Below are 23,245 nucleotides of genomic sequence, written 5' to 3'. Positions count from 1 at the left end.
TCAATGGCCTCTTTGACCTCCGCCACCGTCAATTCTGCTGTCAAAGGAGAAAAGTCCAAATCATTAGTATCAGGGAGCGGAGTTGTCTCCAAGAATTGGGTCATCTTGTCTCTATCCAAAACTTTCCTCTGAAACAAGTCAGCATAGTACGATCTCACCACCCCCAGGATACCCTCCCGAGATTCCTGCAAAACACCCTGGGAGTCAGTGAGACCGGTGACAGATTTATTTGCCACCCGCTCCCGGCAATTCTCAAAGGGATCAGGAGACCCTAAGGACCCATAATCCCGTTCAAGAACCAGGGAGGTATACCTGCTGTACTGATACTGCCTTATCTCAGATTTCAGCCGGTCAATCCTTTGTTGGTCCCCACCCGCCGAATATAGTGACTCCAATTCTTTGCGCAGTTTGAGATACTGGCCATACTTACTCCTCCCCTTTTTAAAGGACAGTCTCCTTAAGAGGGTTCTGATCTCATCCTTGACATCCTCCCACCAGGCGGCCATATCATCATAGAAGTCCACCCGCTCTAGCTGACTCTGCATAAAGGAATGAACACATTTCTGGACATAGACATCCTCCAAGATACTGGAATTAAGCTTCCAAAGACCCCTTCCAATATCTGGGCGCTTACTGACACCAAGGCAGAAAGCTAAGGCCATGTGATCCGAATAAGGGACAGTTCTCTCAGTCCTATCACTAATAAATTCTTCAGGACCCACAAACGCCATATCTATTCTACTGCTCCTGTCAGAACATGTGTATGTTAGTTTGGGCTTCCTTCCCCCCTGTGTGAAGACATCATTCAGACCGGCCTGCAATATGATGTTATTTAGGACCTTGGAGTCCCTGGCCACTGCTCTGCCTGAGGACCTGTCACCTGATGTCCTAGTGACATTAAAATCCCCGGCCATGATTACAGGAACAGATGTGAATAGATATGGTTTTACCTCATTAAATAGCTGGACCCTTTCTGTCACTGTCTGTGGGCCATAGATATTTATTAGCCGGAGTCTTCTACCATGGATAGTGACCTCCAGGATCAGACACCTTCCCATGACAACCTCTGTCATCCTATGTACAGTCACATCCCTGGTGGTAAACAGTATGGCCACCCCGGCATAAGGCTCCACAGCCAGTGACCAGAAAGAAGGCCCAGACGTCCATTCCCTCTCAGCCTCACGTAAATACCCCGAAGAAGTCAGGCGCGTCTCCTGTATGAAGATGACATCTGTGTCCAGATCCCTAAGATAGTCATAGACTATGTGCCGTTTCCTCCTCACTTTAATACTGTTCACATTATTAGAAGTTACCCTTAAAGTAAACCCCGCCATGATAAGAAAGAAGAGCAGAGACCTGATCCCCATCATCACAAGTCAGAATCTGAGTCCCGCTGTCCACCACCTGTCTCCATGTCTGACTCTACCTGAGGTTTTACACTCAGGGGTCTCTTTTTTATTGGGGGTTTGTCCCTTGTGTCACCATCACAGTCATCCTCTATTCTTTTCAATTCAGTGTCCAGATCTCCCTCGGACTCTGACAGAACCTCGTACCTGTTGGACACGACCATCACTCCTGCCCTGTTGTCAGCCCTTTTCTTCACACTTTGGCCGGAGCTGTTCTCCCCCTCAGGCCTGCGGGAGGACTTGTCTTTTTTCCTCCTCTTATTTTGCTGTATCCTATTCCCCTCAGACACAGAAGTGGACACCCCTGGCTGCTGCTGGTCTTGTGGCACAACCTCCATGTCCCCCTGTGTGCTCTCTGACTGCTGAGGTGTTGGTGCAGTGTTACTCACATCTGTCTGGACCTCCTGTCTGGTCAGAATAGGGCCGGATATTAAAGTCTCCTCCTCTACGGCCTCTGCCCCCGCCACAAGGTCCTCATCAGGAAGCTCCCGGCAGATGTTGTGCCAGGCATTGGGACAGTCCCGGTGAGGGTGACCGATCTCACCACATAAATTACATCTGATGTTGTGACAGTCAGCACTTAGGTGACCAGTCTCACCACACAGGTTACATTTTACCACGGTACAGGTGTTAGCCAGATGCCCAGGTTTACCACATTTAAAGCACTTTCTGGGCTGACCGGGGTAGAAGCAAACACCCTTTTCCCTCCCAATAAAGAAGGAGTTGGGCAGATGTTGGGTGATGTTCCCATGTTGGCGCAGCTTCACCAAGACCTTCCACCCTCCAGTCCAGATACCGTCATCATCTCTGTTCTTGGTGAGATCAGACACCAGGTCACAATGTCTGCGGAGCCACACCACAATGTCCTGGGGGGGGAACAGCTTCATTCCAGAAGATGATATTGATGATAACGGTATCTGGCTTGGATATGGGAATAAAACTGAATTTATTCCAACCCTCTGTGTCTCTGAACCTGGGGAAGTTGGACCAGAACCTATCCAGATTAGACATGAGCTTAAAGCTGACATCATAGCCCTGTCTATCTGGTAGGTTTATTACCGCCAAGATGTCCGCTGGCACAAACCCCATCTGATGGCACAGGAGCTCCCTCACCACAAACCTCCTATCTGGAAGGTCCTCCTTGGCACCTCTGTGCCGAAATCTCACCACGTTCCTCCTTTTAAATGCCTGGCCAGTGTAATTGGTGCTGGAGGTGAAAGATGGAGCACCACGGCTCCAGGCATTTCTAGGAGGAACCTGGCGGGTCCCTGCATCCTGTCTAACAGGGTTGGGGTCTACTCTAGGGGGCCCTGCCACATCTGCTGTACTTGTAGGTAAAGGGGGGAAATCCTGCACAGTATTGTGTACAACATCACCTGTCCCATCCACCTCTATATCATCATCAGACACAACACCCCACACAGATTGTGCACCCCCTCCAGCCACCAACCCCTCAGGAACATCACAGTCCGCACCCCCAGTCCGTGCCCCAACATTATCACAGTCCTCACCCCCAGTCCGTGCCCCAACATTATCACAGTCCTCACCCCCAGTCCGTGCCCCAACATTAGAGCTCTGCTCCATCACCCCATCACCTTCATACACTGGCAAAGGTCCACTGTCCTCCTCATGTACTGGGTCCTCTGGGACTTGCGGTGCCTCTGCAGGTACCGGAATTGCAGGCTCTTGTTTAGGAACAGCTGCAGGTCTCTGATGTTGCTGTTCTCCATACTTATGCTGATCCTTAAAGGTGAAGTTTGGGGGTTTTATTAGGGGTCTTTTCACCTCCTGGGGCTCCTCTGCGGTGATGTCAGGTATTACATCTGATCTGGGCTCAGAATCAAAATTTAGCTGGTACTGGGAAAAGCGCTCCTGGTTCCTATAGGATTCCGCCAGTGGTCCCATCCTCTCCAGTAAACAGTCCATCTCGCTCACTATGGTGGCCAGCTCTGTGCTCAGTGTATACAGTTTGTTGTCATGCATGGACTTGTACTGTGGGTTCGCAGTCTTTAATTTGTATACACAGTCTATCTGCATCTGTAGCATTTGTTTTTGGTGTTTCAGCTCCTCCATCCTCCTCACCAGTGCAGGGATCTCCTCCGCCAGCTGTAGCTCTGGTGCCCGGGTGGTCTCTTTGCCCTGCTGGTGGGGTCTGGATAGACTCTCGGGCTGGATGAATACGGAGCCATGGCTGCTTGTATCTGCTGAAGCCAGGTCAGAGTCCGGGGCAGGAACAATTTTGCAGACACTTAGAGATTTCCCCACAAATTTCCCAGGTGTCACCCCCATAGACCCCTCTGCAGTATTTTGGCTCTTACCTCCAGCCTGGGATCTGGTGCGGCCTGAGCGGGTCATGCTGGAGACCACCTCTTGTTGCTGTAGGTTCTCCTGTAATGTCTGCCTCTCCAGTGATGTCCTCCTCTGTCTCTGTGCTGGTGAGTGGAGCTGCACACCTGCTGCCTGTGATCCCCTCACCTCCTGTGCACCATCATGGCCTTGAATAGCAGACTTGTTGTCTCTTACAGGACTTACTTTCTGGGAGCCTTTTGGTTGTTCCCCACACTGAGAGCCTTGGCCGGCCGACTGTATCATCACACGTGTCCCACAAACACTTTCTGCTGCTTCTTTCTTTGCTTTACAAACATCCATTTCTTTATCTTCCATCCTTGCACTTGTAGTGCTTCCATGCTGAGGACTTTGTTGTACAACATCCACTTTAGGATTTTCATCTCCATCAAAAAGAGTCTGGGAGTTTTCCTCCAGTGTAGGCCGAGAAGCCTGGGCCTTGCTTGGGGAGCTTCCCCGCCCAGGGTGGCCCCGCCCTGGGCTTGCTCCAGACATCAGGAGAACTACAGACACACAACCTCACAGCTAGGAGGCAGTATTATAGTAGTTATATTCTTGTATATAGGAGGCAGTATTATAGTAGTTATATTCTTGTATATAGGAGGCAGTATTATAGTAGTTATATTCTTGTATATAGGAGGCAGTATTCTAGTAGTTATATTCTTGTATATAGGAGGCAGTATTCTAGTAGTTATATTCTTGTATATAGGAGGCAGTATTCTAGTAGTTATATTCTTGTATATAGGAGGCAGTATTATAGTAGTTATATTCTTGTATATAGGAGGCAATATTATAGTAGTTATATTCTTGTATATAGGAGGCAGTATGATTTCAAAGATTTCCAGTTTATACCTTAAAAGTCGCACACTCTTCCAGGTTGTGTGGAGGAAGATATGTTATTTGTTCTGCTGCTTATCTAAAAGCAGTATTTAGTAATATCTCTTTTCTTGCGCTAACATTGGGGTGTAATGTCATCCATCATATGGAATTTGTTGAGCAGTTGTTATTTTTTAAATTTTTTCATGCAGAACACTTATCGGAAGGTTTAATAACATGGCGTCATTGTGTTTTTCCCTAGAAGTTCCATGGGATTGTAGTCGGCGTAAGAACTGGGAATGACTCTGTGTGGAATAAACTGTGGGAAGAAGAAACAAGTAGGTAAGTACTCGGCAAGACTTTGATTTCCCACATAGAAATGTTATTAAAGGACAAACTCTGTTCTGCACGACATGTCTGATAACATAGGACAGTGTTTCCCAACCAGGGTGCCTCCAGCTGTTGCAAAACCACAACTCCCAGCATGCCCGGACAGCCAAAGGCTGTCCGGGCATGCTGGGAGTTGTAGTTTTGCAACAGCTGGTTGCACCATGGTTGGGAAACACTGACATAGGACAACAAGGTCCTTTGTACATTTGCCCACTGACCCAAACGATTGGTCTATAATTTTAATGGTCGGTTTATTTGAACAGTGAGAGCCAGAATAACAAAAAATAAAATAAAATAAAATAAAAAATAACAATAAAATAAAAAATAACGCATTTCAAAAAAGTTATATATTGATTTGTATTTTACTCAGTGAAATGATGTGAAATGATGTAGTATGCGATCCCCTATCGATCAGCAAGATTTCTGGTTCCCAGGTGTCTATTGTACATGTAAGCAGCAGAGATTAGGAGCACTCTCTTAATGGGAGTGCTCCTAATCTCAGCTTCTTACCTGTATAAAAGACACCTGTCCACAGAAAAAAAATCAATCAGATTCCAAACTTTCCACCATGGCAAAGAGCTGTCCAAGGAGTTCAGGGACAAGATTGATAACCCCTTTAATATAATTATTTTTATACTGAATAAGAAAAGTCTACAGTTGAGCTGGAGTTCACTATGTACAGTTAATAGGCAGGAATCTTTTGAAAATATTAATTGTGAATAAATGTGACAATCCGTGCTATATCCGTGTACACATAAGAATATATTTCCATCTTTGATTTGGCATTGAGGAGCGGCTGAGCAAATATTGAATCTGAGATATAGAGCTCCTGGTGACTATTACATCATATGTATTGCAGCATTATATTTTATGATTCTGTATCTTCTGTATGACCTCACTGTGAGAATGACTAGAGCTTCAGTATACTGACCGAGAGGAGCTCCTACATAACTGCTGGGCATATACAGGCCAAATTATATTATATCCATTATCTTACCAAGGGAGAAGTATTATAGGGAAAATTGGTACTTACCATAATTTTGCTTTCCATGAGTCTAAAGGCAGCCCAGAAGGGTTAATAGCTCCTTTCAGTTCATCAAGATAATTAACAAGCACCAGGCTAGGCCTGGCTATAAATATCCATCAGAACCTCATCCACTTGTGTTATTGAATAGACTCAGTTCTGATGCAAAAAGATGACCTATAGTAGGGAGGGTTTGTATGTGCGGCCTTCAGACTCATGGAAAGCAAAATTACGGTAAGTACAAATTTTCCCTTTCCATTTCGTCTTCAGGCAGCACAGAATGGAGCTGTATAGCAACATAAGGGGGAGATACTTAATTGAACACGGCATAGAGCACCGACATGCCAGAGGCTGGACCCCAGCTTTGGTTGTCTAGAGTGTAGTTTGAGCTATGATGGAATCTGCTGGCTCAACTCCTGTGATCTCACTGGCGTTCAGAATCGTAGACTTAAGCCATTCCACCAAGGTAGCTTTAGACACCTTTCTTCCCTTTACCACACCGGCAACTCTAAGAACAGATTCTCTTCCACCCTGAATGTCTTGGTTCTATTGTGGTAGCAGATCAGTGCTGTAGACCCATCCAGATGGTGAAGAACTCTTCCTCCTCAACAGTGGATCCAGTAAGAACTTCAGCAAGATAATTCCCTGATGATGTCATCTCAGATGACACCTTCAGCAGGACTCCCTCTGGTGCAAATCTTATAAAGGGATCTCATGAGGAGAGCGCTTGTATTTTCTCCCAACCTGTGTGAGAATGTTATCGCAATCAGGAAAGAACTTGTAGGACAATCACTTCAGGTCGACTTACTCGGGAGAGGCTTAGACACCACCACCGGAGGAAGACATACGACAGGTCTGAGGAAGACCTATGACTGGTCTGACCTGCCTTAGTGCTGTGAAGAATCAAGTGATGACTGGATGACCGCCAATCTGCTAACTGTGAAGGAATTTATTGAGACATGGAGCCTCAATGTATTCGCTCACAGGCTTTTCTCGAATCCATTTTGGAGGAAATGTAAAACGACTGCAAATGGAACCTCTTTTCGATCCTCCTCCAGAACGTGAACTTTCTCTAGAGTGTCGAGTAGAGCGCCTTTAAGGATTCTCTTTCGGCTGAAAAGACGAGTAGATATCACCTCCTCCAATGAGCCCATCATATGGAATCTATCCTTCTCAAACTCCACACAGTCAAAGGCAACCGCTCCTGCTGTGGATGAAGGACCCATTCTGTGTCAGCAGGTCCCTGTGGGGAGGAAATTTCCTTTAACTGTAACAGGAGGGAAAACAAACCCCGTCTTGGCCAGTATGGGGCTATCAGAATCACGTCTGGCTTGTCCATCAAGATCTTCTTTATGACTGTAGGCTGAAATAGATAGATGTAGAGGACTCTCTCTGATACTGTCAGTGCATCCAATATGTCTGGTTGGTTTCTGCAATTCAGAGAAGCAAATTTAGCAACCTTCCAGTTTTCTATGGTAGCCCTCATGTCGTAATCAGGTAGACCTCTCCTGCTGACTATTTGGCAGAAGTATACTTCAGTGAGGGACCTCTGCTTGAACATAGAATAGTTCTGCTCGGCTGATCCGCCTGGACATTCAGAGTGCCTGCTGGGACCGCTGGGATACTGGGCACTGGGTTAAAGAGTAGCCAAAATAGCCAAGTTCACTGGCCCCATCTTCCTCAGGTTGGCTGAAATCTGATATTCTTCATGTGTCCAGCTCCTCTGGACTCAAAGATCCAACATGTAAGCTCCTTAATCTGATTCAGAGGCATCTGTTGTGAGCAGGACCACATCCGTAGGTCAAAAGCTACAACCTATTGGGGGATTTTCTTTTGGAAAGCCACAATCTGAGACTCCTGCATATGCGACTGACACCCCAAGTGGGGAGGAAAAATAATGGAGATTCCTGTCCAGACAGACTGAACTTTCTCCTGGAAATCTCTCAGACTGTTCTTCAGTGAGAAAACCAGCCGGATTCAGGTGCTCAGGTACGGCACCACATGGATCCCCTTAAGATGAAGCCAATACCACAATGGCTCTACCACCCTGGGAGTATATACTAATGGCAGGGTCCAGAATAGTGAAGCACTTACTTTCCTGACTAATTGACCACTCTGATATTCTGCTGAGGATGGATGTATGGGCACATGTAGATAGGTGTCCATAACACATGCCACCCTTCCTCAGGCTGACAGGAATCCAAAAAGTCTTGCACCAACCATGGTTGTCCTTCTGACATAAAACTGATTTGGTTTGGTAGTCTTCTCCCTGGTTCCTTTATCCTGAGCCCTTTTTCAGAACATTGGCTCTTGGAGAAGAAGTTTCGCCCTTTAGAGCAGCAGGACTAAGATGGTTTCCATTTGGCAGCTTGTGGAAAGGCCAAGCTCTTCCTTTCCTTGGAGGAACTCTAGGATCTTCATATACTGCTGACCCATAAGACAACCGGGCTGATTCTCAGATGAGATTCTAAACATATCTAAGGGAAATCACATAGGATGTCTGATACAGACCTGAGTGATGACACTTGGGAGTTGGATATCTGAGGACACCAGTGACTTTACATAGTTAAGTAACAGCAGAGTCTGTCTTACCTGGATTTTCCCAATTTTTGGACTCTGACTTGAGCCTGGAGTCTATCTCATGTACCTGTCTGGCTTTGTCCACTCTTGTGTCTACTCAAGAGAAAAAATGTCAGCAAAGCCTTGTACATGAAAAACATCAGTAAACAGTGAGCAGAGCCTCACTACTGACAGGAATATATAGAAATGTATAGAAAACATCAGTATACAGTGAGCAGGGCCTCACTACTGACAGGACTATATAGAAATGTATAGAAAACATCAGTATATAGTGAGCAGGGCCTCACTACTGACAGGACTATATAGAAAACATCAGTATACAGTATAATGTGATCATACAGCATCACTTACTTACAGGTATATATATATATATATATATATATATATATATATATATATATATATCAGTATACAGTATAATGTGATCATACAGCATCACTTACTGACAGGATTATATATCAGTATACAGAATAATGTGAGCATACAGCATCACTTACTGACAGGATTGTATATCAGTATAATATGATCATACAGCATCACTTACTGACAGGATTATATATCAGTATACAGTATAATGTGAGCATACAGCATCACTTACTGACAGGATTATATACCAGTATACAGCATTATGTGAGCATACAGCATCACTTACTGACAGGATTGTATATCAGTATACAGTATAATGTGAGTATATATCATAACTACTGACAGGATTGTATATCAGTATACAGCATTATGTGAGCATACAGCATCACTACTGACAGGATTGTATATCAGTATACAGTATAATGTGAGTATACAGCATCACTGCTGACAGGATTGTATATCAGTATACAGTATAATATGATCATACAGCATCACTTACTGACAGGATTATATATCAGTATACAGTATAATGTGAGCATACAGCATCACTTACTGACTGGATTATATATCAGTATACAGTATAATGTGAGCATACAGCATCACTTACTGACAGGGTTATGTATACAGTATAAGGTGAGTATACAACATTACTTACTTACAGGCTCCTCCGGGGCCCCACTCGTACCCGGGAGCAGCTCATATACATATATTATATCCATATATATATATATATATATATATATATATATATACACATACATATATATAGAACCAGCTCGACCAGGGAGTAGCTGGACATCTGTGATCCGTACAGACAGCAAATAGTATAAGTTGAAAGACATAACCCGCATAGTCACCAATATACATAATCTCATGTGAGGTAACCGCACAGAAATACTGCCTGATAGTGTTTTAGTGCTCGCAGCATTACACACTATACCAGCAATAACATGGCAGGGATTTACAATATGAGTGATATGGGGAGTAAGACATCATCACCACGTACACTGTATAAATAGTGAGAACCATCATCACAATATACAATAGTATATACTAAGTGTTACCGTGAGTGTACAGCGTCACACACTTATCCTGCCATAGAATATTACAGTGAGAGACTCTGCACTAACTGCTGCTGGGGGAGGCTGAGCCTAATTACACAGCCCGCACTGCTGAATCCCTCTGTCTGCCAGCACCTGATACCTGGAGAGAAACAGCATGAGATAGGGAGACTAGCAATATGCAACACTGCAATAGGGCAAATGCAAAACACCATATATGCAAAACATATACACTGTATATGCAAAACACCAAACAAAGATTGACTATGAATATTATGGCCTCCATGTACATCAATACAGATACCAGCTGGCAGACAGCCCTCCAGAAGTAACCCCAGCATACGCAATGTGCCCCCACATACCTTTATAGAACGCGCGATCCGGCTGTCCAGCACTGCAGGTGCGGGTGCCATGATAGGCGCTCTGAAGCAGGGCTTTCCCTGGAACTCCCATCCTGCACCGGCGGCCGAATTACGTATCTTCATGCTGGAATCTAATGGCCACCTCCGCAGGAGCTCCCCATCGCAGCACCGCGCTGCCAGATAGCGCATCGCTAGCAAGTGAAATCAATCACCGGGAGCCCCAGGACCGCAGGGGATCCTATGCTGCACTGTAAACAGGTCAGCTCTCCAGGGGGCACGGCCTAGCCAGGCTCACCCAGCACCAGCAAACAGGGGGGGTGGAGGGATGGATAGTAACCGATTTTAACTGCATTTCAGGCCAGACTTGCTCAGCCATGCAGAGGGGTCCCACGAGCCAGTACCCCCAAGTCTGGCGACCCCGCAGGTTTACCGAGACTGCGCTCAGGGGGCCAGGGCTTCCCAATGGCCCCATCTAAGAGAAATAGGAAGGAAAAAGACAGATATTAGTTGGTGGGCTTGGAAGGTATATACACCTTACACCTGTCCCAGAACTGAAGGACAGAAAAAAACATAAGTGGATGAGGTTCTGATGGATGGTTATAGCCAGACCTAGCCTGGTGCTTGTTAATTCTCTTAATTGTTTGCTAGGTGGGCGGTCCTGGGATAAACTGAAAGGAGCTATTAACCCTTCTGTGCTGCCTGAAGACGAAATGGAAAGTAGTTATATTCTTGTATATAGGAGCAGTATTATAGTAGTTATATTCTTGTATATAGGAGGCAGTATTATAGTAGTTATATTCTTGTATATAGGAGCAGTATTATAGTAGTTATATTCTTGTATATAGGAGGCAGTATTATAGTAGTTATATTCTTGTACATAGGAGCAGTATTATAGTAGTTATATTCTTGTACATAGGAGCAGTATTATAGTAGTTATATTCTTGTATATAGAAGCAGTATTATAGTAGTTATATTCTTGTACATAGGAGCAGTATTATAGTAGTTATATTCTTGTATAAAGGAGCAGTATTATAGTAGTTATATTCTTGTATATAGAAGCAGTATTATAGTAGTTATATTCTTGTATATAGGAGACAGTATTATAGTAGTTATATTCTTGTATATAGGAGGCAGTATTATAGTAGTTATAATCTTGTATATAGGAGGCAGTATTATAGTAGTTATATTCTTGTATATAGGAGCAGTATTATAATACTTATATTCTTGTATATAGGAGGCAGTATTTATAATAGTCATATTCTTGTATATAGGAACAGTATTATAGTAGTTATATTCTTGTATATAGAGGCAGTATTATAGTAGTTATATTCTTGTATATAGGAGCAGTATTATAGTAGTTATATTCTTGTATATAGAAGACAGTATTATAGTAGTTATATTCTTGTATATAGGAGCAGTATTATAGTAGTTATATTCTTGTACATAGGAGCAGTATTATAGTATTTATATTCATGTACAGTATTATAATAGTTGAATTCTTGTACATGGGAGGCACAATATTACATTAAGTAGTTTTAGTAATGTTTTCCTAGCTGACCTTTCTGTAGTGAATTCTGCTCTTTCTTGCAGCACCAGTCAGTATTCAGTATATATCAGAGATTGCAGCTAATATAATTCAGTTTCCTAATATTTCCTGCTTCAAATCCAACCCTAACACATCAGAGGGGAGAGCCGACTGCCGCCATGCTTTACCATTGCCTTTCAATGACAGCTGTGACCGAGCTGTTAACTTTCCCCTAAAATAAAAACAAACAGCCCTCATCCGGGGCATTTCCTGTTTAAGGTGCCTCTGTTTATTAATCTCACTGTTACATATGTGTTTGTATATTTCCGGAAAAATTCCCCAATTCTTTCCCACTGAAATCATTCTTGGATCTGCATTTATAGCTCTGACGATGGAAACCTTCCAAAATTGGGAAAAAATAGAAAAAACAACCTGTCCTGCCAAATCTAACAGTTCGTGCAGCCAGCACTGAAAGGGTGAATGAGACCTGGCCTGTCTACTTCATACGACATCCTGAAAGGGGTATTCTGGGTCTATTCATCTTATCCCCTATCCAAAGGATGTATGATCGGAGGGGTCCCGCCACTGGGGACACCTGCGATTTCGGTGCAGCCCCCGGCATTCTGTGCCAGGCGCTGCCTCCAACACGGGGACGTGACATCAGGGCTACGCCCCCTAGTGACATCAAGCCACACACCCTCCATTCATGTTTATGGGAGGGGGCGGAGGGGGCGTGGCCGTCATGTCTCGGAGGCAGCGCCCAGCACAGAATGCTGGGGGGCTGCACAGAGATCGCGGGGGTCCCAGCGGCGGGATAAGATGTATAAAGCCGGAATACCCCTTTAAATTTACATTTACCCTTGAGAGGTGCTGCCTGTGTAATAGGCCCATGGCTAGATAGGTCTTCTTCTCGGAATTCTGGGCATGCCCTTTTTATCTTTATTGTCCTTTCCAGTGCGCAATATAAGGGGGTGTTCCCCAGCACAGAAGGGCCCAGGTAAGATGAGTCTGGAAATACCGCTAATGATGGGCATTGGTGAATTCACTGATTCCCAGTATTAACCCTTTAAATGCCACGATGATAGTTGATTGTGGCATCTAAAGTGGTTAAAGTGCTGCTGGTCCTTTGGGGTCTACTCGGGACCTCCACGGCGCCAGTGCAGGGTCCAGATCAGCCTGCTTGATGGCTAGAGGGTCCCTACCTGCCTTCGTGCCATACGATCTTTTTTCTGCTTCTCAAGCCTACTTCTGCAGGCTACAGAAGCAGAGCGCCAATAACACTGATCAGTTCTGTGCTATGTCACAGCGTGTCTCCTCTGGGGACTAAAAAATAGTGAATAAGGGTACGTTCACACATACAGGATCCTGCTCAGGATTTGTAACTGCCGATTAGAAGCTGTGCTCAGTCATTTAGTTTACATTAAATTCTGCAGCAGAAAATCCTGCGCATGAAATCTGCGTACATGTGAACATACCCTAAATGTCAATAAGTATGAATAAGCCCCTCCCCTAATAAAAATTGAACTCCTTTTACAAATAAGAAATGTAAACAAACATAAACATTTTTGGTATCGCCGCGTACGTTTATGTCCGAACTATAAAACTATAACAATGTAAACAAAAAATGCCAAAATCCAGAATTGCTAATTTTTGGTCACTTCATATTTCATATATTTTTTTTTTTTATAAAAAGTGATCAAAAAGTCCCATCAAAACAATAATTAAACAGATAGAAACTACAAATCATAGCACAAAAAATGACTCTCATAAGCCCCGTATACATGTGGTCGTCCAGTATGGGAGGTGTTGCCCTGTCAGGCAGCCTCCCTTCAGTGTCCCCTGGGCCCCCTTGCATCTGTTCCCCATGTAAATATGTTTATTATGTATTATACTGTGTAATGTGTGGAAAAAAAGCATGACTAGGGGCTCGTCTAGATCCGCTGGCCCCTACCACCTCTCCCACCTTTAAATAAGACACTCACACTTGCTCTTGTGGTAGAAACGGCCACAGCGGACCACATTTTATTAACAAACCTTCCAAAAATATATAAATAAATAACTCTTCATATTAACATCAATTTTTGGAGCCAACATTAACCCCATTCCAAACAACAGATATAAAAGTGCAAATAATGATCATAACAGTGCAAACAACCTACTTAACCTGAGCTCTTAGAACTCCCCTCGAATGAAGAGGGGACCTGAAGGCAACCGAATTCCCAACTTCTCCTACTGTGCCCTTAGTCGCCTCTCCCCCTGACCCAAGGGCCCCACCTTCGGAGAGTATACTGCCAGAACCAGCTGGGTCCCATCCCAGCTCCACCAGGGGCCGGTATAACCGGGCCGCTGCCACCACTTTAACATAAATGCCTCCAAGTCCCCCCTTTTCCTTCCTGCCACAGCGGACGGGCGTGAAACCTTACCCCCGGCCGACCCTCCACACACGCACAGCAGTTTCGACCACCTCGCGGATCGACAGTGTCCAAAGATCACAGCCAAATTGGTTCAGGTGCACGCCATCAGCATCCATCAAGTCCACATCCGGCACCTCCAAATCTACATGTCGAACCACCAGCCCCCCATTACTCGCCACAAATTTAGCCACTGCCTTGTTTACCCGAGCCCTAGCCCGATTCACGCAGCGGACCGACCGTGCCTGCTGCCACCTAAGGCGCGCCACTATGTCGGACCACACCAGCAGGAGACCCGGATACATTGACCATAACCTCAACAGGTCCAACTTAATGTCTCTAATCAGAGACCGGGAGGTCCGCACCGCTAGGTCATTCCCCCCGGCGTGCACCACCAGCACATCTGGGGGCATATCCTCAGCCACAAAGGAATGAAGAAACGGAAGGAGCTCAGACCACAACAAACCACCACTTCCCAACCAGCGCACCTGCACTGCCGACCCAGAGAAACCCATTCGGCCGCACCGGCGCTCGCACGCCAGCCCTCCGCACATACGAGTGGTCCGCAATCCAAACCAAACAGGGACCAGCATCTGAAAGACAAAACGCAGAACATAAAAAGACCCCGAAATCAAGACACCCAAACGAACAAACCGACCCCCACAAAGCACACCCCATTACAACAAATGCTGCCTCACATACAGTTGGAACCTGCCTGACTCCCACCTGCCAATCCTCTTAATAACCTCCGGCCCCAACCCCCACGAACAGCTTCCATGGCTGCCTCAATCCAGAATGAATGCGAACTATAACCAGTCACCTCTCCTCCCCCCCCCCCCCCGCCACGGCCACACACCGCCGGAACACCTGAATGAACTGAAAACGAGACAAACTTTCACCATTAGCATGCACCAACAGCGAGACCCCGCACCCCGTCCGCAACGCCATAAACGCCCGGTAACACTGCACTGGGCACATGGCAGACGCCTCGAGCGACGCCAAATGTACCAGAAAACCCCTGCCCAGCTGATCCGTCTTGGACCGGCGAATACAACATTCCAACACAGCATCCACCACACTCACGTCAGTCACCAGCAAACCCCATCCCCAACTGCTCCAGCAACTCAAAAGAAACAGGCCGGTGTGAATCCCGCACCTGAGCACCTCTACGAAACCCTTTAGCAGCTTGCCGCACCAAAAAGGCCTTAGTGACATCGGGCAACCCTTTAAACTTAAACCAAAAAGCCAAGGCCGCCAAACGACAGCTCAGCCCGGACGGGGACACCCCTTCCCCAAAGCACTGGCCCACATAACACAACATCCGCACTTCCCAATCCACCTGCTCACCATCACTCGACCAGTCTCCCAACACCGACTCCCACTCCCGCCAGCACCTACTATACCCAGACCACGTAACCTCACTCACGGACCGGCGAACCAACATCAAGGCATCCCTCAGATTAGCGTCCACAGCCACTCCGGGCACTGTTCGCCATGCACTGCCGCCTCTGGAGCCAACTCCCGAAAACGCTCCCACTGAAAGCGAGAAAGAGAATCAGCTATATCATTCCGTACACCAGGAACATGACGAGCAACAAAATGGGAATTCAACTGAAGCCCACGTAACACCAACCTGCGCAGCAAACGCACCACCGGCGGCGAAGACACCGTCTGTGCATTCACTGCCTGGACCACCCCCAAATTGTCGCACCAAAAACAGATCCTCCTGTTCCGGAGCTGATCGCCCCAAATCTCCATGGCCACTACAATAGGAAACAGCTCAATGAGCGCCAAATTCTTTACCAAACCCGTCTCCCTCCAGGCATCCGGCCATGCACTCGCACACCACCTACCCTGCCAGTATGCCCCAAAACCCCCACTGCCAGCCGCGTCAGTATACAGGTCCAAAGCACAACTAGACACCATCCCCTCCATAACCACAGAACGCCCATTGTAACACTCCAGAAAGGACTGCCACACTAGCAAGTCCGCCCTCAAGTCAGCCGACAGCCAAACATAGAGATGCGGCCGTCTTGCCCCAGAGGTGGCGGCCGCCAACCTACGGCAGAACACCCGCCCCATTGGCATAATGCGGCATGCAAAATTCAAACGCCCCAAAAGCGATTGAAGGTCCCGCAACTGCAACTTGCGAACCCGCACAGTCGAAGCCACGGCGTCCTGCAGCTCCGACAACTTGTCGGCCGGCAACCAACACTCCATAGCCACGGAATCAATGACAATCCCCAAAAACATAATTTCAATAGCCGGGCCCTCCGTCTTGTCAGGCGCCAACGGAACCCCAAACAAAAGAGCCACCCTCTCCATTGTGTCCAACAAGATCCCACACAAGGCCGAACCGCCCGGTCCCATAAACAAAAAATCATCGAGATAGTGCAGCACCGACGACACCTGAGCCTCGGACCACACCACCCATTCTAAAAACGTACTAAAACACTCAAAATACGAACATGAAATAGAACAACCCATAGGAAGACATAAATCAATGAAAAACTGACCCTCCCAACAACACCTAAGGAGACGAAAACTCTTCAGGTGAACAGGCAGCAACCGGAATGCCGCCTCAGTGTCGGTCTTGGCCAACAGGGCCCATGACCGTATTTCCGCATCCACGCCAAAGCCTCATCGAACGAGGTATATGAGACAGAACAAAGTTCCGAATCAATGCCATCATTCACCGATGCCCCCTCAGGGTGAGAGAGGTGGTGAATGAGGCGGAACTTGTTAGGCTCCCGCTTAGGCACCAACCCTAGAGGAGATAAACACAAGTCCGGCAAAGGCTGCGCAACAAACGGCCCAGCCATCCGGTCCAGCGCCACCTCCTTGAACAACTTGTCAGACACCACCTCCGGATGCGCCAGAGCCGTGGACAAGTTGCGCACTGCTCTGACCCCCCCCCCCTTCCCGGCACACGGGATCCTAAACCCCACAGAGAACCCTTCCCGAAGCAAGTCCGCCGCCCGCCTATTTGGGTACCGCGCGAGGAAAGGCATCATCTCTGCCAACCTCACCGGCGTCGCCCCTGGTCAGCCTCTCCAGACCCCTTACCCCTGCCCCTACAGAAGCATCTAAACAGCCCGTGGGTGCCCCCACAGCCGGAGCACTCATGCTTGAACCGGCACTCCGCGCCAAACCTACACTGCCCCTCGTTAAACTGCCAGCAACACCCTTTTCCCCCACCCGCCGACCGTCCGGAGCCCAGGCCCGAACCGCCGGCTCCCTCACGAAAGGGCTGCTGCCCCGACCACGGACTCGACATCAGGCGCATCCACAAACTAATGTCCTTATGGTCCCAGCGCAACTCTGAGCGTACCGCCTTCCGCTGACGAAACTGCTCGTCATAGCGAAGCCAAGCATTCCCCCCATATACCCTGGAGGCCTCACCCACTGCGTCCAAGTATAGGAAAAGCGCCGAACAGTTCTCAGGCGCCTTCTCCCCCACCACGCTCGCCAAAATGGCAAACGCCTGCAACCAATTAGAGAAGGTGCGCGGTACCGATACCGCCGCTGCTCCTCCTCCTCCTTCTTAGATTCATCCGGCTTGACCCTGTCCAGATTAAATTTCTCCAAGGGGAGCAGGGAAAATATTTCCACATACTCCCCCTTCCAGATGCGCTCCCTAACCTCGGTCTTCAGATGAGTCCCTAGCGGGCCCTCGAAGCGCACATACACCTCTCCCCTGGCCGCATCCACCAAACGCACCCCATCCACTACCCTATACGCATCAGTGGACCCCACTGGCGCCCCTACAGCCAGGGCCACCACAGCGGGCGGCGCCGCCAGCGCCACCGAGGAAGACTCCGCCACAACCACCGCAGGCACCACCCCAGCAGATGACACCACCGAAGCTACTGTGGACCCCGCTACAGACGGAGCCCCCCCATGGGACACCCCAGACCCCGCCACTGCAGGAAGAGCCCCACTACCCCCAACCCCAGACTCCAATCGCCCAGATGCTACTCCCGCCAGGGACCGTCCTGCCGCCCCCTGCAACACACCCAAAAACTCCCGCAACAGGTCACACAACCCCCCCCACATTGCCCCCCCCCCACATTGGAGTTGGTGGTGGACTCACCCAACCTCTCTGGGGCGGACGGCCAAGCGGCTGTGACTCCAGACGGACTCGGATGCACCAGCGCTGACTCCTCTCCTTGACAAGACGACTCCCGACCTGGGGCCCGACCGGCCCCAGCCACAGCAGCCCGCACCACTCCAGCGGGGGCCGCACCACAGGACTGCAGAGCAGCAGACGCCGGCAGGTTCACAATGGATTCAGCAGGCTCCTCGTCCATAATTTCACCCTCCTCAGCCTCCGATGACGAGTGGGCGGGGCCCCCCACGTAGCAGGTCAGCGTGCGTCATCGTCGGCTGCCCGCCCCCGACCTCAGGGGCCTATGGGGCCGCAGCGGTATTCCTGGAACCCAGGCCCCTCCGCGAACGTCCATCTGCAGAGGCCCGGGCACTACACCCGGCCGCAGGCACCATGGATGCAGCAGCCAGCACCAGTCCCCCACAGCTGCATTTCAAGCCACTCGGGACCACGCTCAAGCTGGGACTCCATAGCAGGTACCGCTCCTCACAATCTTCTGTCTTCCCGGCAACTGACCTATACTTCCTGCTAACCCACCTTATTAACACTTAGTCGCTCCTCCCCCTTTTTTCCCGCTCTTTCCTGACCCTTACTTGACCCCTCTTGCTTCTCATCCCACCCCTGTCATGAGCCCCCTCCCCTCCCATTCTGTCCGGTACGTGGGCTATCTTTATCACTTTAAGACTGTTTACCATATGAGTTGTCATGTGATTGTTACCCGATAAGTATCAATGACCAGCTGACTTAAGGGTGGCCAATGGGATCCCCCCCAGAGCCTCCCCCATAAAAGCCCTGGGTGGAGCCTCTGCTCGCTCTCTTGCTTCCTGCTGAGATCCAGTCAAATCGAGTCTAAGTTTGTGTCCAGAGTAATAGGAGGCCTCAAATCCAGTCTGCAGCCACAAGCTACAAACCTGCAAGTAATTCACAGTCACAGTATTGTCAGTCATCAGTCACAAGTCAAGTCATCATTTGTCAAGTCAACGTGGCCTGCATCAAATTGTGACCTAATCTACTACAAGTCCCAGCAAGTCCTTAAAGCGTACCTGTCATAGTGCAAAAAAAAAAAAAAAAGTGATATGTTAATCCTGATCATGTACAGTGTGTCTAGGGCCTATATATCCCTAACAAATAGCATGTATATGTTGCTCACTTGTTTTTCTTCTTTCCTTGAGGAGGGGGCTTGTCCATCTCTCTCATTCACTGTGGATGACTAATCTGCTCTGAGTCTGGGAGCAGCCTGGCAGTCTGCAGATCACTGCACAGTAGTTTTTATGCATACATTTTCTATCTGTTCTATGCAAAGCTGGATGCTAATCAACATAGCTGTCACTATGAGTGTCATTCAGCTTTCACAGACTCCTGAATGTCTGATTCATTTCTTTGTCATTCAGGAGTCAGAGAAAGCTTTGGCTGTTCAAGCATGCTGGCAGTTGTAGTTTTGCATTGCAACAGCTGGAGCTGCAGTGTTTGTAGTGCAGTGTTGCCATTAACTTTTGCAAAACTACAATTCCCAGCATGCCCACACATCCTTTGTCTGTAGTTTTGCAAGATCTGGAGGCACATAGCAGTAGAATACACAGCTCTAAAACAGAGTTTTACAAAGATTGTACCCCTGGCTGTTGTAAAACTATAACTCCCATCATGGGAGTTGTAGTGTAGGAACAGCTGAAGGCTGTAGTGGTGCAATGGTGATCTCCTATACTGGATACCAACACACTTTACGGCCGGTATCCAGTATGCTGCAAAATCCGTGGGCCTTGGCTGAACTGTATATACCTTTCCATCTGTCTACCCTCAGTAAAGCTCCCTTTATCCGTAACTTGGCGTCAGTCTTTATTGCCCCTGTGCCTAGCCCAGGATCCAGCGGTATACCTTCGGGTGTTATTGAGGATAAACCATGCCCTGGCATCACGAATACAAGGAGTTAATGCCATCTGTCCCAAGGGTAATTCCAACTACCCTGCATTACACCCCATACCACATACAGACAAATAAAAGTCTTAAAGGGGTAAGAAGAGGACAGTTTTAAGCATAATCATTTTCTTACAAAAAGTTATAATTTTAAGTAGTAGTAGTGAAATAAAACATAATCTTTAGAAATTGGGTTTCTTTGTAATCGTATGGACCTACAGAATAAAGGCAATGTGTCATTTTTACCTTAAAGTGCACTTTGTAAAACGTAAATCCCCAAAAGTTGAAAAATGTTTTTTTTTTTTTTTTATTGTTTTTCTTTTTTAATTTTCCCCGCAAAAATATAATTTTATGGTTGATCCCGCATGAAACAAGTCTCATATTGCCCTGTAAGTGGAAGACTGAAAGACTTATGACTATTAAAATGTGAGTTGGAAAAAATGAAAATGTAAAAATGCAAAATCCCTGCGTCCTTTTAAAGGTTAAACTTTTTTTTTTATGAAACAAACCTAAAACCACTTAAAGTACAGTAGTTCTGTGTAATAGTTTCCATGAGCCTCAGCATTCTTATGCCATTTACACATCCCATGTTAAAGGGAGAGTTATAAAGTCTATTGAGTGCACACAGACATATCGGTTCAGGATGAAATATGTGCGTACAGAAGGGCAAAAAGTCAAGAGTCATAAACATTTTACCCTCCAAAGTGCATATTTACTATGTTTGATTTTAGTCATTAGACCGGTTATGGAATGTTAAGAGGCGTAATGTGTACTGTTCTAGGTATGTGCAACATAGGAGTAACATGAACAGTATGAATCCTGGGTATAACAGTTCATTAAAGGGTACCTCTCATCAAAAAAACTTTTGATATATTATAGATTAATGTATGCAGAATAACTTTACAATTGCATGTTATTAAAAAATATGCTTCTTTCTATTTAATTTCCCACTTTGAAGAAATGACCACTAGGGGTCTCCCTACCAGTCCTGGCAGCAAGCATTTCAGACTCATGCTGGAGTCCTAAACACTACGAGCTGCCAGTCTGCTTTGTTCACAAAGGAGAACACTCAGAGCTGCCAGCCTGCTTTGTTCACAGCCAGTTTGGCTGTGAACAAAGCAGGCTGGCAGCTCTGAGTGTTTAGGACTCCAGCATGAGTCAGAAATGCTTGCTGACAGGACTGATCGGGAAAAATACAATAGAAAGAAGCATATTTTTCATTGACATGCTATTGGAAAGTTATTCAACATTCATTAATCTAAAATATATCAAAAGTTTATTTGATGAGAGGTACCCTTTAAGGGGGTAGGGGATAAGATGTATGATCGCGGGGGTCCCCCCACTGGGGACCCCTAGTATCTCAGTTGCGGCACCCCAGACATCCAGTGCACGGAGTGAACTTCGCTCCGTGCTGAAAGACTGGCAATACAGGGGGGGGGGGGGGGGGGGAGGCTCATGATGTCATGGCAACACCCTGCATGTGACCTCACGGCCATGCCCCCTCAATGCAAGTCTATGGGAGGGGGCGTGACGTCCGTCACGCCCCCTCCCATAGACTTGCATTGAGGGGACATAGCTGTGACATCACGAGTGGGCGTGACCGTGATGTCACGAGCCTCCAGCGCTGAACCCAATGTTCTAAACGAACGCTGGGTGCAGCACAGAGATCACAGGGGACCCCCGCGACCAGACATCTGATCCCCTATCCTTTGGAAAGGGGATAAGATATATAGGGGAGGATTATAGGGTTCGATTTTTTTTTTTTTTAAATCTATAGGTCAATAATTCTGTGGTCAATTGATCCATTTCACAATACATCTCGAGAGAATTCGGAGCTCCATTTTTTCCCGAAATAATATTCAAATACTCAACTTCAACCATGGTGAAACCTGTTCTGTGAAACCTCTGTATGGTCTTCCCTCCCATACTGTGGCTTGGTTTCAGGGCAATCTTCTTATGGCCTAGGCCATCTTTATGTAGAGCAACAATTCTTTATTCAGATCCTCAGAGAGTTCTTTGCCATGAGGAGTGTGAGAGCAATAACACCAAATTTTAAGATACCTGCTCACTCTCACGAGATATCACCTTGGACATTTCTATTTAGGGATGTCCTTACTTTTGGTGCCAAGGTTCAGACATTAATGGTTATATGTTATTTTGACATTAAACACTGTTATACAGACTGTGCACACACTACTTTATATTGTAGCAGAGGGTAATTTATTTTAGGTTGTCACATTATTTACAAAAATATGAAAGGTGGAGTCACTTATGGGAGATACTGTATATATAATGTGAGGGGTGGAGTCACTTATGGGAGATACTGTAGATATAATGTGAGGGGTGGACTCACTTATGGGAGATACTGTATATATAATGTGAGGGGTGGACTCACTTATGGGATATACTGTATATATAATGTGAGGGGTGGAGTCACTTATGGGATATACTGTATATATAATGTGAGGGGTGGACTCACTTATGGGAGATACTGTATATATAATGTGAGGGGTGGGCTCACTTATGGGATATACTGTATATATAATGTGAGGGGTGGACTCACTTATGGGATATACTGTATATATAATGTGAGGGGTGGACTCACTTATGGTAGATACTGTATATATAATGTGAGGGGGGAGTCACTTATGGGAGATACTGTATATATAATGTGAGGGGTGGAGTCACTTATGGGATATACTGTATATATAATGTGAGGGGTGGACTCACTTATGGGAGATACTGTATATATAATGTGAGGGGTGGACTCACTTATGGGATATACTGTATATATAATGTGAGGGGTGGAATCACTTATGGGAGATACTGTATATATAATGTGAGGGGTGGAGTCACTTATGGGATATACTGTATATATAATGTGAGGGGTGGACTCACTTATGGGATATACTGTATATATAATGTGAGGGGTGGATTCC

The 23,245-nt window shown here is 46.7% G+C and overlaps 1 protein-coding gene across 8 annotated transcripts in view; it reads left to right on the top strand.

Moving 5' to 3' along the window:
• The window catches only part of LOC130295730 (phospholipid-transporting ATPase ID-like), a 196,135-nt gene that overhangs the window by 59,282 nt on the left and 113,608 nt on the right, over window positions 1–23,245 (top strand). For all 8 annotated transcript variants that reach the window (XM_056546808.1, XM_056546803.1, XM_056546799.1 and 5 more), the window contains one exon: window positions 4,831–4,910. In XM_056546808.1, coding sequence (XP_056402783.1) covers window positions 4,868–4,910 — 43 coding nt within the window. In that variant the 5' untranslated portion in view covers window positions 4,831–4,867. The remainder of the gene's footprint in view (window positions 1–4,830; window positions 4,911–23,245) is intronic.

The sequence above is a fragment of the Hyla sarda genome, chromosome 1, assembly GCF_029499605.1.
Source record: "Hyla sarda isolate aHylSar1 chromosome 1, aHylSar1.hap1, whole genome shotgun sequence".
Taxonomy (NCBI): Eukaryota; Metazoa; Chordata; class Amphibia; order Anura; family Hylidae; genus Hyla; species Hyla sarda.
Note: the sequence above shows the minus strand (reverse complement) of the source record. Positions and strands in the feature narration are given on the sequence as shown.